Genomic DNA, 21,360 nt, shown 5'->3' on the forward strand with positions numbered 1-21,360 from the left:
GAATTGCATTTTTTTTTTAATATTATAAAAAGGTAGTTACTGTTCAGGGTTTGATTTTATAGTTGTCTTACTAATGAGTTCTATTTTTGTAGCAAAATACATAAAATTAGTTTATCAAGTAGGAATGCGAAGGGATCCTGGATCGCGTCCAGCTGTGAGCCCCGCTGGGCCTCTGTGGTGTGCAGGTGTGTCTCAGGAACCTGTGGGGCGGACCCAACGGCGTGTGTTCACGGGGAGGACCAGACGCTCTCCTGGAGAGGAGCTCGGCATAAGTCCAACTATAGTTAAGAGAAGAAGCGTGGCTCCGTTTAAAAGCTGTCATCAGAAGGGAGAGAGAGTCTAGAAGACCTCCAGTGGCTCTTCCAGAAACTGCGCCAGGTTCCCACCCTCCCCTTCCCCTCTCCGGGCACTCCTGCCTCCATCCTGGGGGATTCTAGGGCCGCACATCAGCCCTGGAAGATCTCTTTCGCCAGACCCACCTAAGTCGACGGCGGGGTAAGTCCCCCTGCTTTGTTGCCCCTTCTGGGAGAATTTTGAAGAGGAGCCTTCAGAGTGGACCAGGAGCCCCCACGTGGAATGGGCACCGTGAGCTTTTGAGCAGCAGCAGGGCCTGCAGGCGGACAGGTGAGGGTGGCCGTATCCCACAGAAGCACTGGGACTGCAGGAACACCTGCGAAAAGGCAACAGGGCTCCTCAGAGGGTAGCCCACGGGAGCCGCCCCACCTGTTGGACTTAGCAGTGGGGTCCGCACGCACCGCAGCGGGGGCTGCCAGAGCTCGCACGCCGCGTCACCCGCAAAGGGAGAGACACTTACGGGCCTGACTGCGTTAACGGGGAAGTCCCCCTGAACCAGAACCTCCTCTTGGCCAGCCCTGCGCTGGGCGGGAGGTCACCCGCGCACCTGCGTGGGAGGCAGGCGAGCCCCGCAGTCTCAGAACCCCCTCCAGGTGCTCGGGCTCCGCTCCCCGTCCTGAGGACGGACGCCGGGGAGGTGGGTGCCCAGAGTCTCCGCCTTCCAGCCGAAGGAGCTCGCGCGCCGCTGATGGAATACCGCGCCCTGAAAAAAACCGTGATACAGATCTACCTTGAGCGACGCAGAAACACGTTCGTAATACAGAGGGAAGCAAGCAAAAGCGGATTACAGACCGTGGGGGCGATGACTCAACCGTATGCGTTTGTCAACGCTCGCGCGGCTGTTTACTCCAAGAAGTTAATTCCACTGTGTGTAAATTATACCTCAGAAAGAGCAGACCGTCAGATATTTACAGAAGGATCCACTCTCTGTGTGCCTCTGTGTGTGTGTGTGTGTGCGTGTGTGCACGTGGGCTCCCTCTTTATTATAATTACAGATAACTTTCACTTACTCTGTTTTCTCCTTCTGCTTAATTGTCTTGTCAGATTTTTCTCACATGAATAGGGATTGCTTTACTGTTTTAAACCATGACCAGGGAAGCACAAAAGAATATTCGTGTTCAGGGAATAGTTCACCCAGAGTAATGAGGGGAAAGGGTGGCCGTGCCTTGCCCTGGGTATCATAGGAGTTACAACAGGAGGCTGGTCCTAAGAGAAGCCCACAGTAGATGCTCAGTAAACGCTTGTCACATGAGTGAGTGATGAGAGTGGGTCATCTTACCCCAAATCTCTAGTTTAATAATAACCATGTCGCTCTCGCTTTAGACTCAGTGTGTTAGCAGTGCACACTCATAAATATTTTCATCTCCATTAGAGTGACAGCCAACTAATTGCTTTCAAACCGAAGAGTTACCGCGTGCACAAAGCTGAGCTCTTTCCTTTTAACTTTTCTCTTCTTATCCTCACCCCATCTCCTCCTTTATTAATTTAGATTGGGAAATAAATAACCACAAATGTCTTGGTTTTATATAATTGTTAGGAAGACAGCTTAGGTGTACCACATAGCAGAAGGGCAGAAAACAAAACAGGAGAGCCAGTAATTTTCCACAGACCTGGCAGCAGCTTCCTTTGTTGAGAAATAGCAGGAAAAACAGCCACAAGACCAGCCTTCTGTCTTCAGAAGATGCTGATCGCTTGGTGTCTGAGACAGGAGCAGCCCGTTCCTGGAAACCTGTGGGCTTAATAGTTATCCTGGGGGCGGAAGGGAGGTGGAGGGGGAGCAGAGGAGGTGGGAATGGGCATAGGCCTGAGTGTGTGTGTGTCTGTGTGTCTGTGTCTGTGATGGGGGAGGATGGCTATGGGGTATGTGGTGCGTAGTTTTGGAGGGTGAGGTGTTGGGGGTATGTTTCTATGTGGTAGGGGTGGCAGGGTGTGTTTCTGTTAGGCACCACATGGATATGATCAAGATTACAGTGTTGGATACACAGAACTTGGGTCCAGCTCAGAAGGCCTAGGAACATATTAAAATACTGGGGGTATTTAATGTAGCAACGTAACCAGTTCTAGTTTTTTCTAACAGCTGCTAAAACCTTACACGCAGTTTAGACCCAGAAAGGTCTTTAAACCATATACTCTAGCCCACTCATTTTGCAAGTGAGAGAATTGCAGCCCAGAGAGTTGAGGGGAACTGCCTAATATCCCTCAAAGACCTGGCAACACTACCTGTTGGATGGTGAACAGGACCTGGCCTTTGGGGACAATGTCCATGTGCTTCTGAATAAAGTTGGGGACATCCCTGAGCACCTGCTCTGAACAGTGCGTTCCCCCCAAAAGGCCTTCAGCAACTACATTTCTCTGTCAGCATTCCCTTTGCCAATGTAGCCAAGTTAGGACATCTGGGCCTGGCCAGGCCCCATCTGCTAAAGAAGGGCATTATCTGCAGAGAAAGAGTCCTCATCAAAGTCATCTTAGTGACGAGCCAGAGGATTAGACAACCAAGACTGGATCCTGCTAACACTAGGAGTAAAGGGAAACCTGCCATAAAACCAAGCAACCAGAGGGTGGACGTTAAGCAGGAAAAGCCAGGGACAGGGCTCACCCTAGAACCCCAGCAACTCTCTTTGTGCTTATAGCCTCCTTCAGCTGGTGACTCTGCAGCCTCGTCTCCCAGGCATCCTTGGTTTCCCAACGTGCCATTCTCCTCCACACCTCTGTGCCTTTGCACAGGCTGTGTCCTCCACAAGGTGCACTGTTTCCCACATCACCCATCTGGGGGAATGTCCCCCTTGAAAACAGCTCAGCCATCACTCTCTTTAGGGAGGACCTGTCACTTCCCCCAGCAGAGCCGGCACCTCCTCCCCTTCCAGCGTTGACAGAACCCCTGGTGGGTTTGGTGGCGTCATTTTGTATGTCTGGAGTTCCTTGAAGGAAAGACTTACCCTGTTAATCTCCAAAACCTAGGCCTTAGGCCTGCACTAGATGTTAGCTGTCCGCAGAAAAATGAAAACATACATTTGCTGTCTGTTACTAAATAAAAAATCAATCACCTCAATGTTAGCAGCTCAAAACAACGCAGAAATCATAGCTTCTGTGAGGCAGGCAGTTTGGGGCGTCTACTTAGGGTCTCACGAGGTGGAAATCCAGGTGTGTCAGCCCAGTCCCATCCTCATTCAGAGACTCAACTGGGGAAGAATTGCTTTCAGATTCACTTAGGTTGTTGGTAGAATTCATTTCCTTGTGGTTGTAGGACTGAGGACCCAGCTTCTTGCTGGATGTCAGCCCCTGCCCTGCAGGCTTCCCGACAAGCCTTCTCCCTTCGTCAACCCCACAGAGTCTCCCAAGCAAGTCAGCCAGCAAAGCAGAGTCTTAGATAATGCTCCACAGTCACTGAAGTGACATCCTTTTACCTTCGCCATATTCCATTGATTAGAACCAAGTGATAGGTCCCACCCACAGCAAGGGAAAAGGATTCTACAAAGACACAAAGCGAGGAAACATGGGAGACCATCCCAGAGTCTGCCCACCAACAAAGAATATGGTAAATCCTGTTGCTAAATTCTTTACTTTGGTATAATTTTCCTTTTGTTCCTCCTTTGGGTTCTCTCTTGCAGGTGGCTTCCCAGCTGTTGGCAGATCGCTTCTGGAAGAAGGTGCAGCTCCAGTGGCCCCAGGTTCTGGGAAAGGAGAATCCGTTCAACTCTCAGATCGAACAGGTGTTTGGAGACCAAGGGGGCCACTGAGTGCCTCTAGGAGACCCACTCCTGGGAAGCTCAAGGAAGCAAGAACTTGGGTGAATTCATTCAATGGATGATTATGGGGCTGCCATTTTGCCGGCCCATAGGACCCTCTTTTGCAGCAACTTTGCAAAGTGCTTTTCTCTCATTTTGGAGTCTATCTGAATGGCAGTGTGATGCTGAGTGTTTCAGGGAGCAGTCCCCTCCATTTGTCCCTCAAATCACCTTTAATAAAGTGTTGTAGCTGCCATTCCAAGCAAGAGAGGGTATCTCTGCCCTCTAATACTAATTGTTCTAAAAACAAATTCAAAGTCCAGCAATGCTCAGCAACTTAGCCGGGGTCTTGGTGCCCCAGGACTGAACCTCGGTCTGTTGCTGCTTCTCTGAGATGGCCAGCAAGCTGGGGTGGCCCCTGGGAAGGCTGCTGGCTGGCTGCCAAGGACGCTCAGAAGAGAACACAAGACTGCAAACACAAAATTTGGTACAAACTTGAATGTTTATCTAGAACAAGAAAAGAAATCACAACAAATGACAAATTTTTTTTTTAAAAATTGACAAATAACATAAGCCCCACAAAATCCAGATGATTGAAAAAATGACAATTTTTCTTCCTTTAAAAGGTTTTCTTACATTCGTTGGCTGCATAATCTCATCATCTTTCCCTATAACAATGACTTGGTGATATCATGGTCTACAGAAAGAACAGAAAAGCAAAAATGCATTGCTTTTTATTGATAATTTAGAGGAGTTTCTTTCAGCTGCCGAACTCATTGGTAAAGTCATGTACATTTTTAGGATTGTTGTCAAATGGGAGCGTCTTTATCAAATTTCTGTTGAGTGAGAGCTGTTAGAGCTGTGCTCCCTATTTGGAGTATTGTTCATGTTTTGTGTGCATATAAGCCCAGGAACTCTGGTAAATTCTATTGGACACCATTCTCGTTGGTGTCTCACCTCCCTTGCCCATCTCTGATGCAGCCGTGGATTTGGGGGGTCAGAGGATGTAGGTGTACACCCAGGCCCTCATCGCACTGCCAGCACCCAACTTCACATGGGCACGTCTTCCTACATTCTGCCCTCAGGAGCTTGCTTGCCACAGCCCAGAGATGTGGGGCTGTTCTACTCCAGGGATCCCAGGAGCCAGAGAATAAATGCACCAGCCACTTCCTTTCATGGTCAGTTTGGGGAGGCGTTCAGTGTCTTCTCAGGGGCAGAATCAGCCCCTTTGTTCTTGCAACAAAGCCGTCAATGGTGCTTCCTTCTACTCTGTCACTCTCCTTGTCCCCCCATTCCTGCTCTCTGGGATGCTTTCCAAATAAACCACCTGCACCTAAGTCTTTGTCTCAATAGAGACAAAGTTAAAATGATGGTATGTGCAGAATTGTGTATGCGTTATTACTGAATATACTCCTGATATGCAGACGCTTCTCTTTCAACTAGACATCAACGCAAACCAAATCTACTTACAGTCCACTGTCCATGGACCAGTGTCTGGCTTTGTTCCTTTTACACCTGTTTTCTCCTCCGTGATCCACCACTTCCCGTGCTGGGAGCTGCCCATCGGCCCTGCACTCTTATAACCAGGCTGGTGAACCTGAAAGTCACCCAGCTGTGCCCAGAAATGACTACAAACCACATAAATATTTCCACGTACACCCACCCTAAATGGATCTCCACTTCCGCTGCCCCAAAATTCCCGTAGCTAGCCCACAGCCACCAGATGGAAAAGAAAGTATAAAGAGAAGCAGCAATTGTGTTTAAAATACCCTGCTTTTGCCAATTTTACAAGCAGGTAACCATGCGAACGCATTGCTTGGGCCCCTTCCGAGGCTTTGGAAGGGACCCTAAACTTAATCTCTTTTAGACTCGTGGTCAATCCATCTCAGCTCACAAAATTAATTTGCCAGATGGTGTGCCAGTTCCGTTTTAGGGGCCTAAACACTTAAAATGTTGTCGACCCATTAATTTCTGTCCCCTGGACAGAACCCTTACTTCAGCCTGACCAGGACATGTCCTGGGGAGATGGATCAACAGGGCACCAACATGCCAGCGGGAGGCCTCTTGTTTCCAGCAGGAAATACAAATGAGGAAAGTGAATCGGAGCATATAAGGTGTGAAGGTGTGAGACTACGGAAATCTTATCTGTCTCCTTGGGGCATGTGTCCACTAACAGTGTCTTGGTAAGTCCATCACTGGTTTTGGTGTTCCAACATCTCATGTTATGTTAAGGACCAAGATACCAATACTTGTCATAGCATTGTTTTCTTGGTTCTTTTTTTTTTTTTTTTTTAATCCTAAATCTTAAGCAGGTAGTCTCAAGACATACATAGAGAACACTGCATTAAAATTTTGTATTCCTTTAGAAAAAATTCTATTTAATCCTCACTCTTTTTAAGATGCTTTCAAGTTATTTTATTGCTCTTCTAACTTCTACTTTCCAGGCTACTTGTGAAGCTGATAATCTCATATTGCTTTTGCTTTTGCTGGGGGGATAGAGAATTCATTTTAGGCCTAGCCATTTTCCAGAAGGCCCTGAAGGACTAGAGTTGTTTTAAAAGTGTGGAGTAAATAGGGAGATTCAGAAAGTACAGAGAAGAGGTTCCCAGACTGAAATATCCTGAGACCATCCGCCTCCTTTTTCCTACCCTAGAAGTCATCTCTGGCCTGGCCACTTTTCCCTGTTCAAATTCTCTTAGGGACAGAAGCCCCCACATTGGGGAACAGTTTTACCAGGACCATATTTCCCCTCCCCCACTTGAACAGGTTCATGTGGGGAGGCAGACGGGCCTTCCTCCTCGCTCCTGGGGCATGACATCCCAAAATCAAGGGTGGGAACAGATGGCACTCCCATCTCACATTTTTTTTTTTTTAACAAAACATCAATACTACACAAAGTAAGTGCTAAATACCACTACTGTCTCCTCAAGAACTGAAGTCCAAGGCCAGGCCCTCACCCCGGGATCAGGGGCCCATGGGTGAAGTGAGTCAACTTCTGCCTCCATCTTTATACTCCACCAATCCAAACACATTCCTTCTTCGAGACTCAATCACATCTTCCTCTCTGACTGAGAGATGTTCTGTCCCTATAAGGTGCTTTGTGTACTTCTCATAACTCCCGAGTGTTCAGAATTTACAAGATAGCTGCAGGGCGCAACTTTTATCTTGTATTTCTGCACTGGTGCCTCTTGAGATCCTGTCTTCGGCCTCCATGTTTTCAGAATCATAGTGTGTGAGTGCTAGCCTCAGGCATGTGAAGGACTTTTCCGGGGGGCTCACATCCCTCTCCATCTCCTTCCCCCATCCCTGCAGTGGCCTCCTGATGAGATGCACTGGAAGAGAGGCTCCAGGAGATGAGAACCTGGCCAGTCATGTTCCCTCCTGTATCCACAGCCTTACAACAATGCCTGTCCCACAAGTGGTGATCAGTAAGTAGTACCGAGTGAAAGTGAGTGGACAAGTGAATGAATGAAGAAGGAAGGAGACATTACAGTTGCCTTCCAAGTCACACTTCATTATTTCTTGCTACTCAAAAACAAAACAAAAAATGGAGGCTGTTTTTTGACACATTTAAATTTGCCCCATTGGCTCACACTTGTGATGTGAGAGGGTAAGAAAGAAAAGCCATTAATGAGAAGATGCCTTTCTCCCAGGGACCATTGGTGGGGAGGCTTGGGCTCCCATATAATCTTCATCTAAACACCCAGCCCTCTATTTTCATTGGTTTCTCCTACTTTCAGATTGAAGACCTGTCTAGCCCTTTCCTATTGAAATAGAGCTGCTCATTTTCCATATGAACAATTATTAAGAACTTCTATTCTTCCCACCACCACTCCTGGGCATTTTTCATTTGGGAGAGAGCCTTTTGGGCTCAAGCCTTGGTGAAAGAAAAATTTCCAGGGCCCCTAGCCAGAGTAGATCAGCTAAAAATCTTTGTATGCTACTTGTATCGGCACATGACATAGCAGGACCTAAGCCCCAGGAACATGGCTTCCTTCCCCATCCCACTTTCTCACCCCGTTAACTCCACTAAAAAAGGGATTCTTAACTAAAGCCCATGGGAACCCTACTTCCCCCAGAATTTAGAATGCCTAGGGGAACTTGAGTGGGGGAAAAATTGTATTCGAGACCCTCTAAAACGGCATTTCCTTTTATTATGAATGTAGGCAACAAAATAGCTGTATTTTCGTCACAAATATTTACATATCACATTCCATTTGCTGCAGATATAATCAATTCAATTCTCATTATTCATAGGAGTTATGTTTCATTAAGTCATTCTGAACACTGAATTAGCAAATAATGAACCATCGCTCCTAGGGGACATAGAGGGTTATGTTCCTGTGAGTCTCTGGTCATAACATTTATCATTCAGCCAATCAATACATAACTTTGTTTCATGTGTGGTTTTTGTTAAAGACACCTATTTCATTTATAGTCGATTAATTAACATTGAACTCATAGCCAACGGCATTTTAGCTCCCATCAGAATGAAGATTATCTGCACATCTATCTTCTCTACAATGCACGTCACAGCCTTCTTGCACTCAGGAACCCACATGACGCTTCAGCACTGCACCTGCATTTTAAACAATGAAATCAACAGAAAGCATAAAACTTCCCAAAACATGAGTTACTTAACAATGTAAAGGCTGAAACAAGAAGACAGAGCACTGCCTTATTCAACCTCAGCTGGAAACATACAGGTCAGGGGACTGAAATTTTCCCTATTCAAATGACTGCAAAAGTGCCATGGGTATTTATTTGGGGGTTACAAATAAATTTAGCATGTAGGCAAATTCACAAATACAGAATCCAGAATAATGAGGATTGACCATTTCTTAAAATATCATTTATGGCCTAAATACTTTGAAATCACTCTAGTTATTAGACCAGTTATAAAGGAAGCACATAAAAAAGTAAAAGCAAAAGAAGCACATGTATTAATGTATGCCTGTGTTTGATATTTCGAAGTATTTTTAGTAGGGTGATATTTGGTTTCCTTTGTAATCCTGTATGTTCTATTTTTTGCATTTAAAAATGTTATTCTGGAAAAGGACGCTCCAGGCTTCCCCAGCCTGCCAAAGGGATTCATGACACAAAGGGTTGTATGCTTTGGGAGGTGATGTTTGGCAAAGGACCCCACAGTCCCAAAAAGCTGGAAGCATGGCATAATTTCTCTGCTTCCCAAAAAGTCACAGGGCGGAAGTTCTATAGTGAAGAATGGTGTTCCACTCACCATTTACCCCACATTTTCAACCTAAAGCCTTTTCCCTGTACGATAGCTGTTAACACGCTGTAGGTATTGTGCTCTATGGAACTGCCTTGGGAGATCCTGCCTAGAGAAATAGCGTCTGTCCAGTGTACTCACTGATGTGCAAGAGGGCAATTTCCCAGGTATATCTAGACTCAAATCACCACTCCTCGGCTTCTTGGTGAGGCAGAATGTCTTTGGAATCCTTCTCATTGCAACAACAGCTTTTGTGGTCAAACTTAAAATGACCAAAGCAGCACCTCTCCAGGACCCTGAGACCCAGGGCACATTCACTGTGCTTTATGGATTTCCTGATGAATGGATGCATCAATATGCTATTAACATGTCAGTTTCTCATTAAATCTGAGTACGGAATCCGTGTTTGCCCGGCGGGATGAACTCCTCTAATCTAATCTGGCAGAGGTTCTAGCATAAATATTCATACGAGCTAGGTCTCTTTTAATCTGGTCCTTTTCTTGGGGTAAAGGGGCTTGGGGAGAGGTTTCTTTTAAAGGCTGTTTCTGGGTCGCTTCTTAAAACCACAGTATCCAAAAATAATGGCTTCATCATCACGAATCTGTCGTTAAGAAGGATTACACTTCCGAAGATCTTGGATGGATAGAAATGCAGAGGGGAAATAAAGAGCACACGATGAGGCTTGCTGAGGATTGCTCTGGGCCTTGGGCTCTTGGCTGGCTGCTTTGTTTATAATTAAATACGCGGAGCATTTAGAGGAACGCTTTTCAGCCTCGGAGTGCTACAAATGTAACTCACGGGTTCACAGAGCCTCGGTCAATAAGCAGCCGCTGAAGGATGGGTAGGAGGGGCGCACCCAGGGCTTCTGGGGCCGGCGAGGCTTAAGGCAGCTTCAGACCCCAGAGACTTTCAGTCTCATCAAAGACTCTGTCCTCAGAGATGCACACTTTACACAGGCTCAGAAAAAAACCAGGTGTTAATATTTTTACAGCAGCCTCCCCACTGCAGTTCTGCAAACATCAGCCAGAGCACAGACGTTGAGCGAGGCTGCTGGGGAAGCAGAGAGCTTTTGAGGGATAAGAAGTGGAGATTCTGGGCTCATACAACTCTTGTGGCAAAAACAAAATTCTGTCCTGCTTGCCTTTGCGAGCTGAGGGATACATCAAAACACAACGAGTAGGGACTTCGTGAAGCAACAGGCTTTGGAAGTTCTCATCTGGGTTTGAATGTTGTTGAAGCCGCTGGTGCCTCAGTCACTTTTTCTTCAAAATGGGAGTGGTAGTATCTGCTTCCGGCCCTATGGCGAACATTAATGGTAAGAGCCGATGCTCACAAAGGGCTGAGTGACATATATTTTGCACTTAACCACACGGGGCAGGTCTACCGTGATTATGTGCTTTCACAGGTAAGGAAACAGAGGCAGTGAAAAACTGAGTAACTTGCTGGAGTTTACACAGCGGATAAATGATGAATCAAGGATTTGAGCCAAGCCCTCTGGCTCCAGGTTCTGCACTGCCAGCCACTAGGTGACACCGCTCTGATTAAGTAAGATAACGTTTATAGAAGATGGCTAAGTCATCAATCAACATTCGCTCTCATGATCTCTATACCCAGGGTGTAGTTTGGCCACCACACACGCTGCTGTTGGCTTTTTCTGGGGAGTAAAACCAGAACTCATCAACCCATACAGCCCATGCCCCTGCAAGCTCCCTCCTCTCCTGTTCCGTCTTTTATCCCACCTCCCAGCTGAAGGAAATTTGTCCTTAAAAACACAGGCAGTGGGTAGGTCTCCGAAGATGGCGGCCAGCCACTCATGCTTCCATGGAGAGACATGGCATCTATTCCCACCCCTTGAAGCTGGCCTGGTCCAGGGAGACTTCCACACCAGGTTAGCACAAGGAGGCAGAGCTGCCTCTTTACCTCTTGGGTCATAGAGCCACCCTGAAGGGAAGTCGAGGCCATGCTGCCATAAGAGAGGCCCTGGGATATGAGATGCCATGTGGAAGAGAGTAGCCACACCTCGGAGGTGTGAGAGAGGCTTTCTTGGGGTTTCCAGCCCAGCCCTCCACCAGTTGGATGTTGCCCAATAGGCAATCCCAGCCAAGACCACATGGGGCCCAGCCAACCTACAGAATCATGAGGTATCATACATTTCTTATTCCAAGACTCCTCATTTTTTTAAAAAGATTATTTATTTATTTATATGACAAAGAGATAGAGATCACAAGTAGGCAAAGAAGCAGGCAGAGAGAGATGGGGAAGCAGGCTCGCTGCTGAGCAGAGAGCCCGACATGGAGCTCTATCCAAGGACCCTGAGATAATGACCTGAGTAGAAGGCAGAGGCTTAACCCACTGAGCCACCCAGGCGCCCCAAGCCTCCTCATTTTTTTTTAAATATTTTATTTATTTGACAGAGATCACAAGTAGACAAAGACACAGGCAGAGAGAGAGAAGGAAGCAGGCTCCCCATGGAGCAGAGAGCCTGATGCAGGGCTCGATCCCAGGACCTCAGGATCATGACCCGAGCCGAAGGCAGAGGCTTTAACCCACTGAGCCACCCAGGCGCCCCAAGCCTCCTCATTTTTGAGGAGATTTTTATACAACAACAGTGAACCAAAACACAGGCCTAGCTCGCTCACAGCTCCATGTCCTTCCACAGGCCATCTCCTTAGCCTGCACACCCTTCTCTCATTGGAACACTCTTATTCATTCAAGACCTAGCTCACTCCACTGTTGTCACAGATGAGAAGATACAGACACACTCACAGTCTGCTAGAAGGCACAAGAATCTCTAGGATTAGGTTCAGCTGCTTATGAGTAAAGAAATGACAGTGCTTTAAAAAGAGAGAAAATTATTTCTCTCATAAAAGATATCCAGTCATAGGTGGTGCAGGCCTAGCAAAATACATATATACAAAAACAATATTTTGCTGAAAAAAAAGCTAAGAGGTCTAAATAAATGGAAATATATACCTTATTCATAAATTGGAAAACTCAATATTATTGGGGAGCCTGGGTGGCTTAGTCAGTTAAGCATCTGTATCTTGAATTCAGCTCAGATCATGATCTCAAGGTTGTGGAATCAAGCCCCACACCGGGCCCTGCACTCAGCAGGGAGTTGGCTAGAAATTCTCTCTCCCTCTCCCTCTGCCCCTCCCCACCCTTGCTTGCACTCACGCTCTCAAAAAAAAAAAAAAAAAAGGGAAGAAGAAGAAGAAAAAATATTACTAATTTGTAAATTCTATTAAAATTGATCTATAGATTCAACATGATCCTAAACATAATCCCAGAGATTTATTTTGGATAAAATTTGAAGCTGATTCTAAAACTTATAGGAAGATACAAAGAACTTAGGTTAACCAAAATAATTTTGGAAAGAAAAGTAAAAAACAATGAAAGTGTTTCACTCCCTGACTTAAAACTTACTATAAAACTACAATAATCAAGATAGTGTGTTACTGACATCAAGACACAAATAAGTAAATGGAACAGAATATAGTACCTGGGGAAAAAAAACTCAATATATATGGTCATTTGATTTCTTTACAAAGTTGCCAAGGAAATGCAAGGGAAAATGGAAGTCTTTAATAAATAGTACTGGAACATTATATGTTTTTTTTTAAAGATTTTGTTTATTTGACAGAGAGAGATCACAAGTAGACGGAGAGGCAGGCAGAGAGAGAGAGAGAGAGAAGCAGGCTCCCTGCTGAGCAGAGAGCCCGACACAGGACTCGATCCCAGGACCCTGAGATCATGACCTGAGCCGAAGGCAGCGGCTTAACCCACTGAGCCACCCAGGCGCCCTGGAACATTATATGTTTTTAACGACCCTCCACCCCAATAGCATACCATATATATAAACTAATTTGAGATGGATTATAGACCTAAATGTAAAAGTTAAAACTGAAACCCCTCTAAAAGAAAATATTTTTAAAAATATCTTCACAGTTTGGGGATAAGTAAGGGTTTGCTAGCCAAGACACAGAAACAATTACAAAAACAAACAAACAAAAATTGATAAACTTTGGACAGAATTAACATTATTCTGTTAACTTACACAAAGTTTAAAACTCTTGCTCATCCAGAAACGCCATAGGCAGGGAGAAAATATTCACAAAATATACATCTGACAGATGACTCCAGAATATTTAAAGAACGTCTATGATTCAACTAAAATAATTAAAAGACAACCTATTTTTTTTGCTGAACAAAAGATTTGAAAATATGCTTCACAAAGGAAGGTATGTGAAGAACCAAGTATGTGAGAAAATGCTCCACATCCTTAACCATCAGGGAGATGCAAATCAAAACTACAATAAACTACTACCTCACGTCCACCAGGATAGCCAAGAAATGAAAAGATCAGACAGCAGCAAGTGTTAGCAAGGATGTGGAGAAACTGGAACTTTCATACGGAAGTGCTTCTGAATAAGTTATTTATAAAACACTGATTCAAAAAGAGTTATGCACCCTTTTGTTTATTAAAGCACTATTTACAATAACCAAATTACGGAAGCAGCCCACGTAGCCATTCATATACAAGCAATGGAATATTATTCAGCCACTAAAAAAGATAATGATCTCTTGCCATTTGCAACAATATGGTTGAATCTGGAAAATCTAATGCTAAATAACTAAAGTGAGTCAGAGAAAGACAAATAGCATATGATTTCACTCTTATGTGGACTCTAAGAAACAAAATAAATGAACAAAGAAAAAAGACAACCCAGAAAAACAGACTCTTAACTGTAGAGAACAAACAGATGGCTACCAGAGGGGAGACAGGTCGGGGATCGGGGAAATAGGCAAAGGGAATTAAGCGTACAGCTATCTTGATGAGCACTGAGTAATGGATAAAATAGTTAAATCACTATATCATACATCTAAAACTAATATAACACTAAGTTAACTATACTGGAATTAAAATAAAATGTCAAAAAAAGGTTTCTTATAAAACTAATTATAAGTCTACCCTATGACCCAGCAAGTTTATTCCTAATTATTTACCAGCGTATGTCCACAAAAAGACTTGTATGAGAATGTTCGTAGCAGCTCTATTCATAATTGCTCAAATCTGGAAACTGTCCAGACATCCATCAATAGGAAAATGGAATAAACACATGAAATACCACCACCGATATAAAAGAAACTACTGACACAGACAGGAGGAATGAGTCTTGTGATTATTATACTGAATTCAAGAAGCCTTACACAAAGAGCATACACTTTATCGTTTGTATGTATGTGTATACCTATGACATTCGAGAACAGGCAAAACGAATCTATGATGAAAAAAAACAGAAAAACGTTTGCCTGAAGTGAGAGAACTGAGGAAGAGCATCAGAGAAATTTCCGGAAGGATAGTTCTATCTTGATAAAGGTTTCTATGACACAGATGCATGCACTTAGCATAATGAAACATTTCGGATTTGCACACTTTATTTTATGGAAATTTTACGGACAGATGGGAAGCAAGGTGTGCAAATGCATGACTGCCTGTGTCTGCTATCTTCCTTTATAAAAGTAAGTCAAGCATTTTTTTATCACCTTCAGCATGACATACAGATATATGTACATCTATATAGATGAATCATATTTCTAACAGATCTTGAAAGTCTATAAAAGGTCACTGGAACAATCCATTAAAATGCTCCACAGTTTATTGTGACTTGTAATATTTTTACAAGAATATAAAAAGAGTTTTCTGTCCATGCAATTGCTAAGCATTATAAGAAAGAAACATCGGGGAGGGAGAAAAGACAGTATAACTGTAAACTTTAGAGTAGAAATAGGATTATAATTTGGAAGAGAGAAGGACATAAAGGAAGAGAGGAAAAGGATAATTACAATGCAAAAAAAGGAACATGGCTCATGAATTACTTTGAAGGCACAATTTTAAAATATGAATATCTTCTGTGAAGTGTGTAAACCTGGCAATTCACAGACCTGTACCCCTGGGGATAAAAATATATTATATGTTTATAAAAAATAAAATTAAAAAAAATACAAATATCTTAATTCACTCCCATCATGAGAAAATGTACAGAAAAAAAGCCGAAGATTGCTCCCTGCTGACAACTTTATTAAGCCAAGTGACTTCTGATACACTGATTCGAAGAAGCAGAATCCTTTATGGGAGGGAAGGCTGGGGCAACATCTGCCAAACGAGGCCACAGACATTAATTAGATGTTGGATCACATTGTCGATGACATCAGACCTGATCAGCTGTGCGAACCAAGTACACAGCAGGAATCTGTAACCACTGGCAAATCTCACGTTTGGAGCATTGACGGTTTGCTCTGCAGCCCTGCAGCCCTGCTCTCTCCCTAAGCAGGGGAGCCTGTTCTGTGCAGACGCCAGACATGTTTACTTCTATCCATGACAGTGGAAGAGTTCATTATGCCATATTATTCTTTTTCATGGGCCACTAGGGAAATAGAGGATAGTGCAGAATATGGGGGAAAGGCCAAAAGTTGGCAAAGAAGTTAGAGCATTTTTATAATTTGAGAATATTTAGTATTTTTATTAAATGTAGGAAGCAAGAGCCAGGCCGAAGTTTGAATGTTAGCTCTGCTGTGTGACCTTGGGAAAGTGACTTGACCACTCTGACACTCACATTCCCCCCATTCTTATATCCATGTATTTAACATAGGCCATCTGCAAGTGTCAAATGAAATAGCACATGGAAAGCACTCATTCATTACAGCTCCACAATACTTTATCTGCACTCTCCAAATCCAAAAACTCCTACAAACCAAAGCTTTGTTTCCTAACTCATTTGGAGGCAAAACCTGACCTATACCCTGACAAGAGGCCAGTTAGTCTTTATTTATCCCACTTAATGTGAATATTCATGTTTCTCTGAAGAAATATTAATGTTTGGATTACGGGGAGTTGCCTTAGACCCTTCTGGGGCGTTGCATAATATAAGGTATAGATACCACACAGCTTTATAAACTCAAAACATTCTGAATTCCAAAGCACATCTGGCCCCAAGAATTTCAGATAAGAGATAGAGAAACCACCTGACATCCTTATTTTATTGTTAATTTATAAATTTCCTATTCCCACTTCATGGCAGGTTAAGACCTCCACTGAGTTGTTTGGAAGGTCCACTCTCTAATGCTTGTCCCAGCTCATCAAGGTGCTTCTCAAGTTGGGCTGTTGGCACCAACTATGGACTCCGTAGGTATGGATTCAGTTTATCTCAAAACAGTCTTTGTGAGTTGATTATGGCTGTTTTTGAGTTTGGGGTCATCTTCCAAAAGTTTCTGAGCAAAGCAGTCTGATACCTCCAGACCAGGCTCAAGTCTCCTGAACACGGGGGACATGTTACAACCACTTTTATTCAGAAGACATCATTGAACAAATGAATGGAGTCAAAGAAGGGTAAGTGAAGGAGTGGCCATGCCCTTGGCTCAGCTCCATCATGAAGACTGAGAGGACAGACAAGGGACTTCCGTTTTGCCTCCCAGCTTAGGGTCAAGCCCCCTGCTGAGCTGGGACTTGCGTTAAAGAGCACAGCTTCTGAACAACTTTTAATATTAAATGGCTGGTCTACAGAGCAGCAGATGGCACACAAATGGAAATTTCAAAAGATCTCACTTGTAAAAACTGGTTTGGGGAAGTTGTATAAATTAAATATAAAGTGTGAGTACATTTATAGGAAATAAGTAGCTCTCCATTCATTCCAGGCTGTCTGATTTCTTGGCGTAAGTGGTTCTGAAAGATGTTATACGTGTATACTCACTTTTAACTACATATAAAGTTGAATTAATAATAATAATAAAAAACCCTTAGTGTGGTGAAGAGAGTTAAGTACCCAGTCTTTTCCATGTCTCTCCAATGCTGTTGGGGAGGGTCCCAAGGCGGCTTGGCCAAATCTACTGGAGAGGTGTTGGCACCATCCTCTGGTAAAACTGAAAACTGCACGTGCACTTGAACGACCTTCAGCTGTTCCAAACCCAGACCTTCGACCAGGGAGGTTATTGATCCACCAGCTGGTGTTGCTTCTTCAAGTGCTGCCCTCCTTCCAGAATGTCTATCATCGGCCCCACAAATTCACACCAGTGGACTGAGATATCTGTCCAGTTTAGGCCAGAAGAAAACTCACATGAAAGAAGTTCCATAAGGAACTAATTTATGGGGCATCTGGGTGGCTCCTTCAGTTAAGCGTCTGCCTTGGGCTCAGGTCATGATCCCTGGGGACCTGGGATCGAGCCCTGTGTCGGGCTCCCTGCTCAGTGGGGAGTCTGTGTCTCCCTCTCCCTCTGCTGTTCCCCCTGCTTGTCCTCTCTCTCTGTCAAATAAATGAAGAAAATCGTTTAAAAAAAGAATATACAAGAATTGAAATCCACATACATATACTCCCTAGTTCCCAGCAGTCAATACTTGTAATCCTTTCACTCTGCCTCAGAAAACTTTAAATAATATTTAATATAGTAAGTAAATAATAAAGACACAAATATTTTGAGTAATCATTTTTAGCAAGAAAACGTTACCTTTGGGTTAGCTGTGAGAACTAGGGAAATCAGAAAAGCAGTGGCAATTCTGGAAACAAACAAGACCACTCAAATGAGAAGAGGCAAAGGGGCCTTATTTGGGGATTGCCCCAGCAAGGGGGTCACCATCATTTGTGTTGGCGGAGGAATAGAACAGCTCTGTGGTGGGAGGGAGGGAGGGCTTAGGTGTGCCCTGGTTGGAGGCTGTTGGTATGGGCCAGCTGTAGGCAGACCAACTAGAAGGACAGCATCCCGTGTGACTGGATGGGGAAGCATATTTTGGTTTCTCAGGTTGGTCCTAAATTGGATTGGGGACAAGAATTAGGGAAGCTGTCAGTGATGAATCAAGCCTGATCAAGCCAATTGTTACCGAGGTCATTGTTTGGCTTTCTGGGCCAGGTACGAGGATGGTGGTCCAATTTTCTCCAAGTATGACTTGTAGACAGCAAGATGACTTGCTGGGCTGGTTTCTGTAGGTACTAAGTGGGTTTTTGCAGCTTGCCGCTACAGATGGTGGGTCAGAGTTCTACCCTGTAGAATAAATTCCCAGAAATGGACTTCCTGAGCCAAAGAAGACACATTTATAATTTTGACAGATACCGCCAGCTTGCCCTACTGAGGTTATGCTGCTTTGTATTTTTACCAGCAACGCAGCTCTAAGCAACGGCTGGGACAAAGTACAGTGAAGACCTATATACTAGTTACATAAAAGTATATGTAAAACTTATATATTAAGCTAACAAGCTGCTAAATAAGGTCTGTGTCCCCTATTCTGATGCCATGAAAAATATATCCTCCTGCGGACCCGGATGTCCAAATTTGAATTCAGGAACCATGGATTCCTCTGAGTCCTACATCAAAATATGGTGAGCAGAGGCGCCTGGGTGGCTCAGTTGGTTAAGCAACTGCCTTCGGCTCAGGTCATGATCCCGGGGTCCTGGGATCAAGTCCCACATCGGGCTCCCAGCTCCATGGGGAGTCTGCTTCTCCCTCTGACCTTCCCCCTCGTGCTCTCTCACTCTGTTTCTCTCTCTCAAATAAATAAATAAAATAAAACAAAAGGATGAGCAGTCTTTGGCCTGCGGCTGCTACCTCCTCTCTCCACAGCTGTCTCAGTACCATACTCGGGGGGGGCCTTGTGCTCACACTGTAACACCCTAGCTCACCCTGCCGAGCTCTTTCCACACCACCCATACACAGTCACCTCTCAGGGTCAGGGAAGCAGAGGCATCATAGTCGACCCTTGGGAGGATGGCCCAGGGGAAAGCCTCACACAGTCTCTAGAAGCAGACTTCAGTCACTCGTGCAAGGAATTCTGAGGACACATTTGCCAGGAGCATGGCCTAGAAGGGGAGACGCAGGTTCTGGGTGGGCATGTCCCCTGGGCCTTGCAGAGGGGGTGCGTGGTTGGAGGTGAGCCAAAGCAAGAAAGGACAAGTGTCAAGAGCTTGGAGACCAAGGAAGGGGCTCTCTTGTCTGGGAGCCTTTTTCTTGAGTCTTCCTAAAGAAGTAAATCACTTACAAGGTTCTTTTCCCCACTTTCTAACCTCCCCTTATCTGCAGATTCTGGAGCAGGATTTTGAATATTCCCTTGGCTGGGAGATATATCTGTCTTCTCCAAAGGCCTTCCCGGGGACAGAGTAGAAATCTTACAGGCACCCCTTCAGGCAGTGTCCAAATTCAGATTCTTAATGCTCTTATCCACAGTCACAAGCCCTTCTTTATATAAATCCACAGCAAAAGTGAAGTGAATGTCCATATAGTCTGTCCCCACTGGTAAGCCAGTTATCTGGATTTTTAGTTCCAGGGATAGAATCATTTTATGCATTTGTATTGGCCATCAGGATTTCATTATGCCTTAGGACAGATGTGGGTTATATAGATTAAAGGAGGAGGGAGGGAAGGAGGAAAGGAGGAAGGGAGGAAAGGAAGGAGGGAAGGAGAGGAGAAAGGATGGGGGAAAGGATGGAGGGAAGGGGAAATGAGGAATGAAGGAAATCTTTCCTGGGAGTCCTTTGTTATTGACCTTTTATAAATTAATTCACACTAGCCAGTAATTCTTTGTCAAGGTCAGCAATGAGAGTATCTTCCAACCCTGTTATGTTACTCATTTGAAAACATGCCGAGAGCTACCTGGAGATCACTTTCCTATTTTGTTGTCAAACCTATCATTTAACTCTTCAACTATTCTTGCTGCTGCTCTAAGACAAACAGAATTCAAGAGTTAGCTTTATGACAAGGCCTTAGAGCTTTTCCTAAAATGCTTCCAGCTGGTGAGCACAAAACATTCCTTCTCTTAAAAACAGAATAGAAATTTATGCAATCTTATTGTGACAGAGGGAAAAATGTTAAAATTAAAATTCAGAAGGAATCTTTTTATCTAACACAATCAATTAATTGAAAAAGCCAATTAAAGTGGGAGCGCATTATAAAAGATTGCACACACATTTCAAATAGTCATTTTCATTCATCAAACATATTATAAGGACAGGGCCTTTTTTTTTTTTTTTTTTTAGCAGAAGTCTGCAGAGTGAGTTATACAGCTTCTTCCTTACATAAACAACCAATGTGCCCTATGCCCAAACAAAAACAAAACCAAAACCCTCCAATTTAAAGATACTTGTGAAGTAATCTCAGAGCAATGTCTTTCTAGATTTCTATTATTTGCCACTGTTCTACTTAATATAACAGCAGTTTCTTTATATACCTTCTCGTGGTTCGCATAGAAAAAAATTTTCTTTTCAGACTTTCAGTGTATGCAAGATTTAACTATATCATTTACAATAACATTTACAACTGATAAGATCAGACTTGGGAAAAAAACCACGATGACTCTTCTGCCATTTGCTTGTGGAAGCAGAGATGCATACACACATACACATACCCTACTGGCATCTGGGTCGTTGTTAGTCAATAGATTTTTACCAAGGGTAAAATGAGACTTATGGCCCATTTATGACATATACACACACACAGACACACACACATACTCCCTGGTCTCTCCAAAGTGTGGATCCGAAGAGAAGAATCGTGTTGTGATGAGCACTGGGTGTAGCATATAACTAATCAATCATTGAACACTACATCAAAAACTAATGATGTACTATATGTTGGCTAACTGAACATAATAATAATTTTTTAAAATTCTTATGTTTTGATGGGAAATGGTGGTTTAAGGAATACAAAAGAAAGAAGCCAATAGAGTTAGAGGGTTTTGCTGGGTAACAAATTAACCCAAACCAAGCAGTTCGAAACCACATCCATTTATTATCTCGCAGGTCCAGGGGATGCGGGGTCCAGGCTGGCTGAGCTGGCTTAGGGTCTCACAGGATACATCAGGGGGCCATCCAGGTTGTGTTCCTTCCTGGAACTTGGGGGTCCTCTTCTAAGCGCACGTGGATGTTAACAGAATTCACTTCCTTATGTTACGAGATTGAGGCCCTTGGCTGTCAGAGGACTCGGCAGTTTCCTGCCATGTGTCCCTCTCTATAGACAGTTCATGTGAGACCAGCTTGCTTCTTAGAGACGAGTAGGAAAGTCTGTCCCTCC

The 21,360-nt window shown here is 44.1% G+C and overlaps 1 protein-coding gene across 1 annotated transcript in view; it reads left to right on the forward strand.

Moving 5' to 3' along the window:
• Positions 1–4,628, forward strand: part of AOAH (acyloxyacyl hydrolase) — a 158,448-nt gene extending 153,820 nt beyond the window's left edge. The window contains exon 21 of the mRNA XM_032871529.1: positions 3,963–4,628. Coding sequence (XP_032727420.1) covers positions 3,963–4,091 — 129 coding nt within the window. The 3' untranslated portion in view covers positions 4,092–4,628. The remainder of the gene's footprint in view (positions 1–3,962) is intronic.
• The last annotated feature ends 16,732 nt before the right edge of the window (positions 4,629–21,360 follow it).

The sequence above is a fragment of the Lontra canadensis genome, unplaced genomic scaffold (assembly GCF_010015895.1).
Source record: "Lontra canadensis isolate GAN:19392208 unplaced genomic scaffold, GSC_riverotter_1.0 scaffold2, whole genome shotgun sequence".
Taxonomy (NCBI): domain Eukaryota; kingdom Metazoa; phylum Chordata; class Mammalia; order Carnivora; family Mustelidae; genus Lontra; species Lontra canadensis.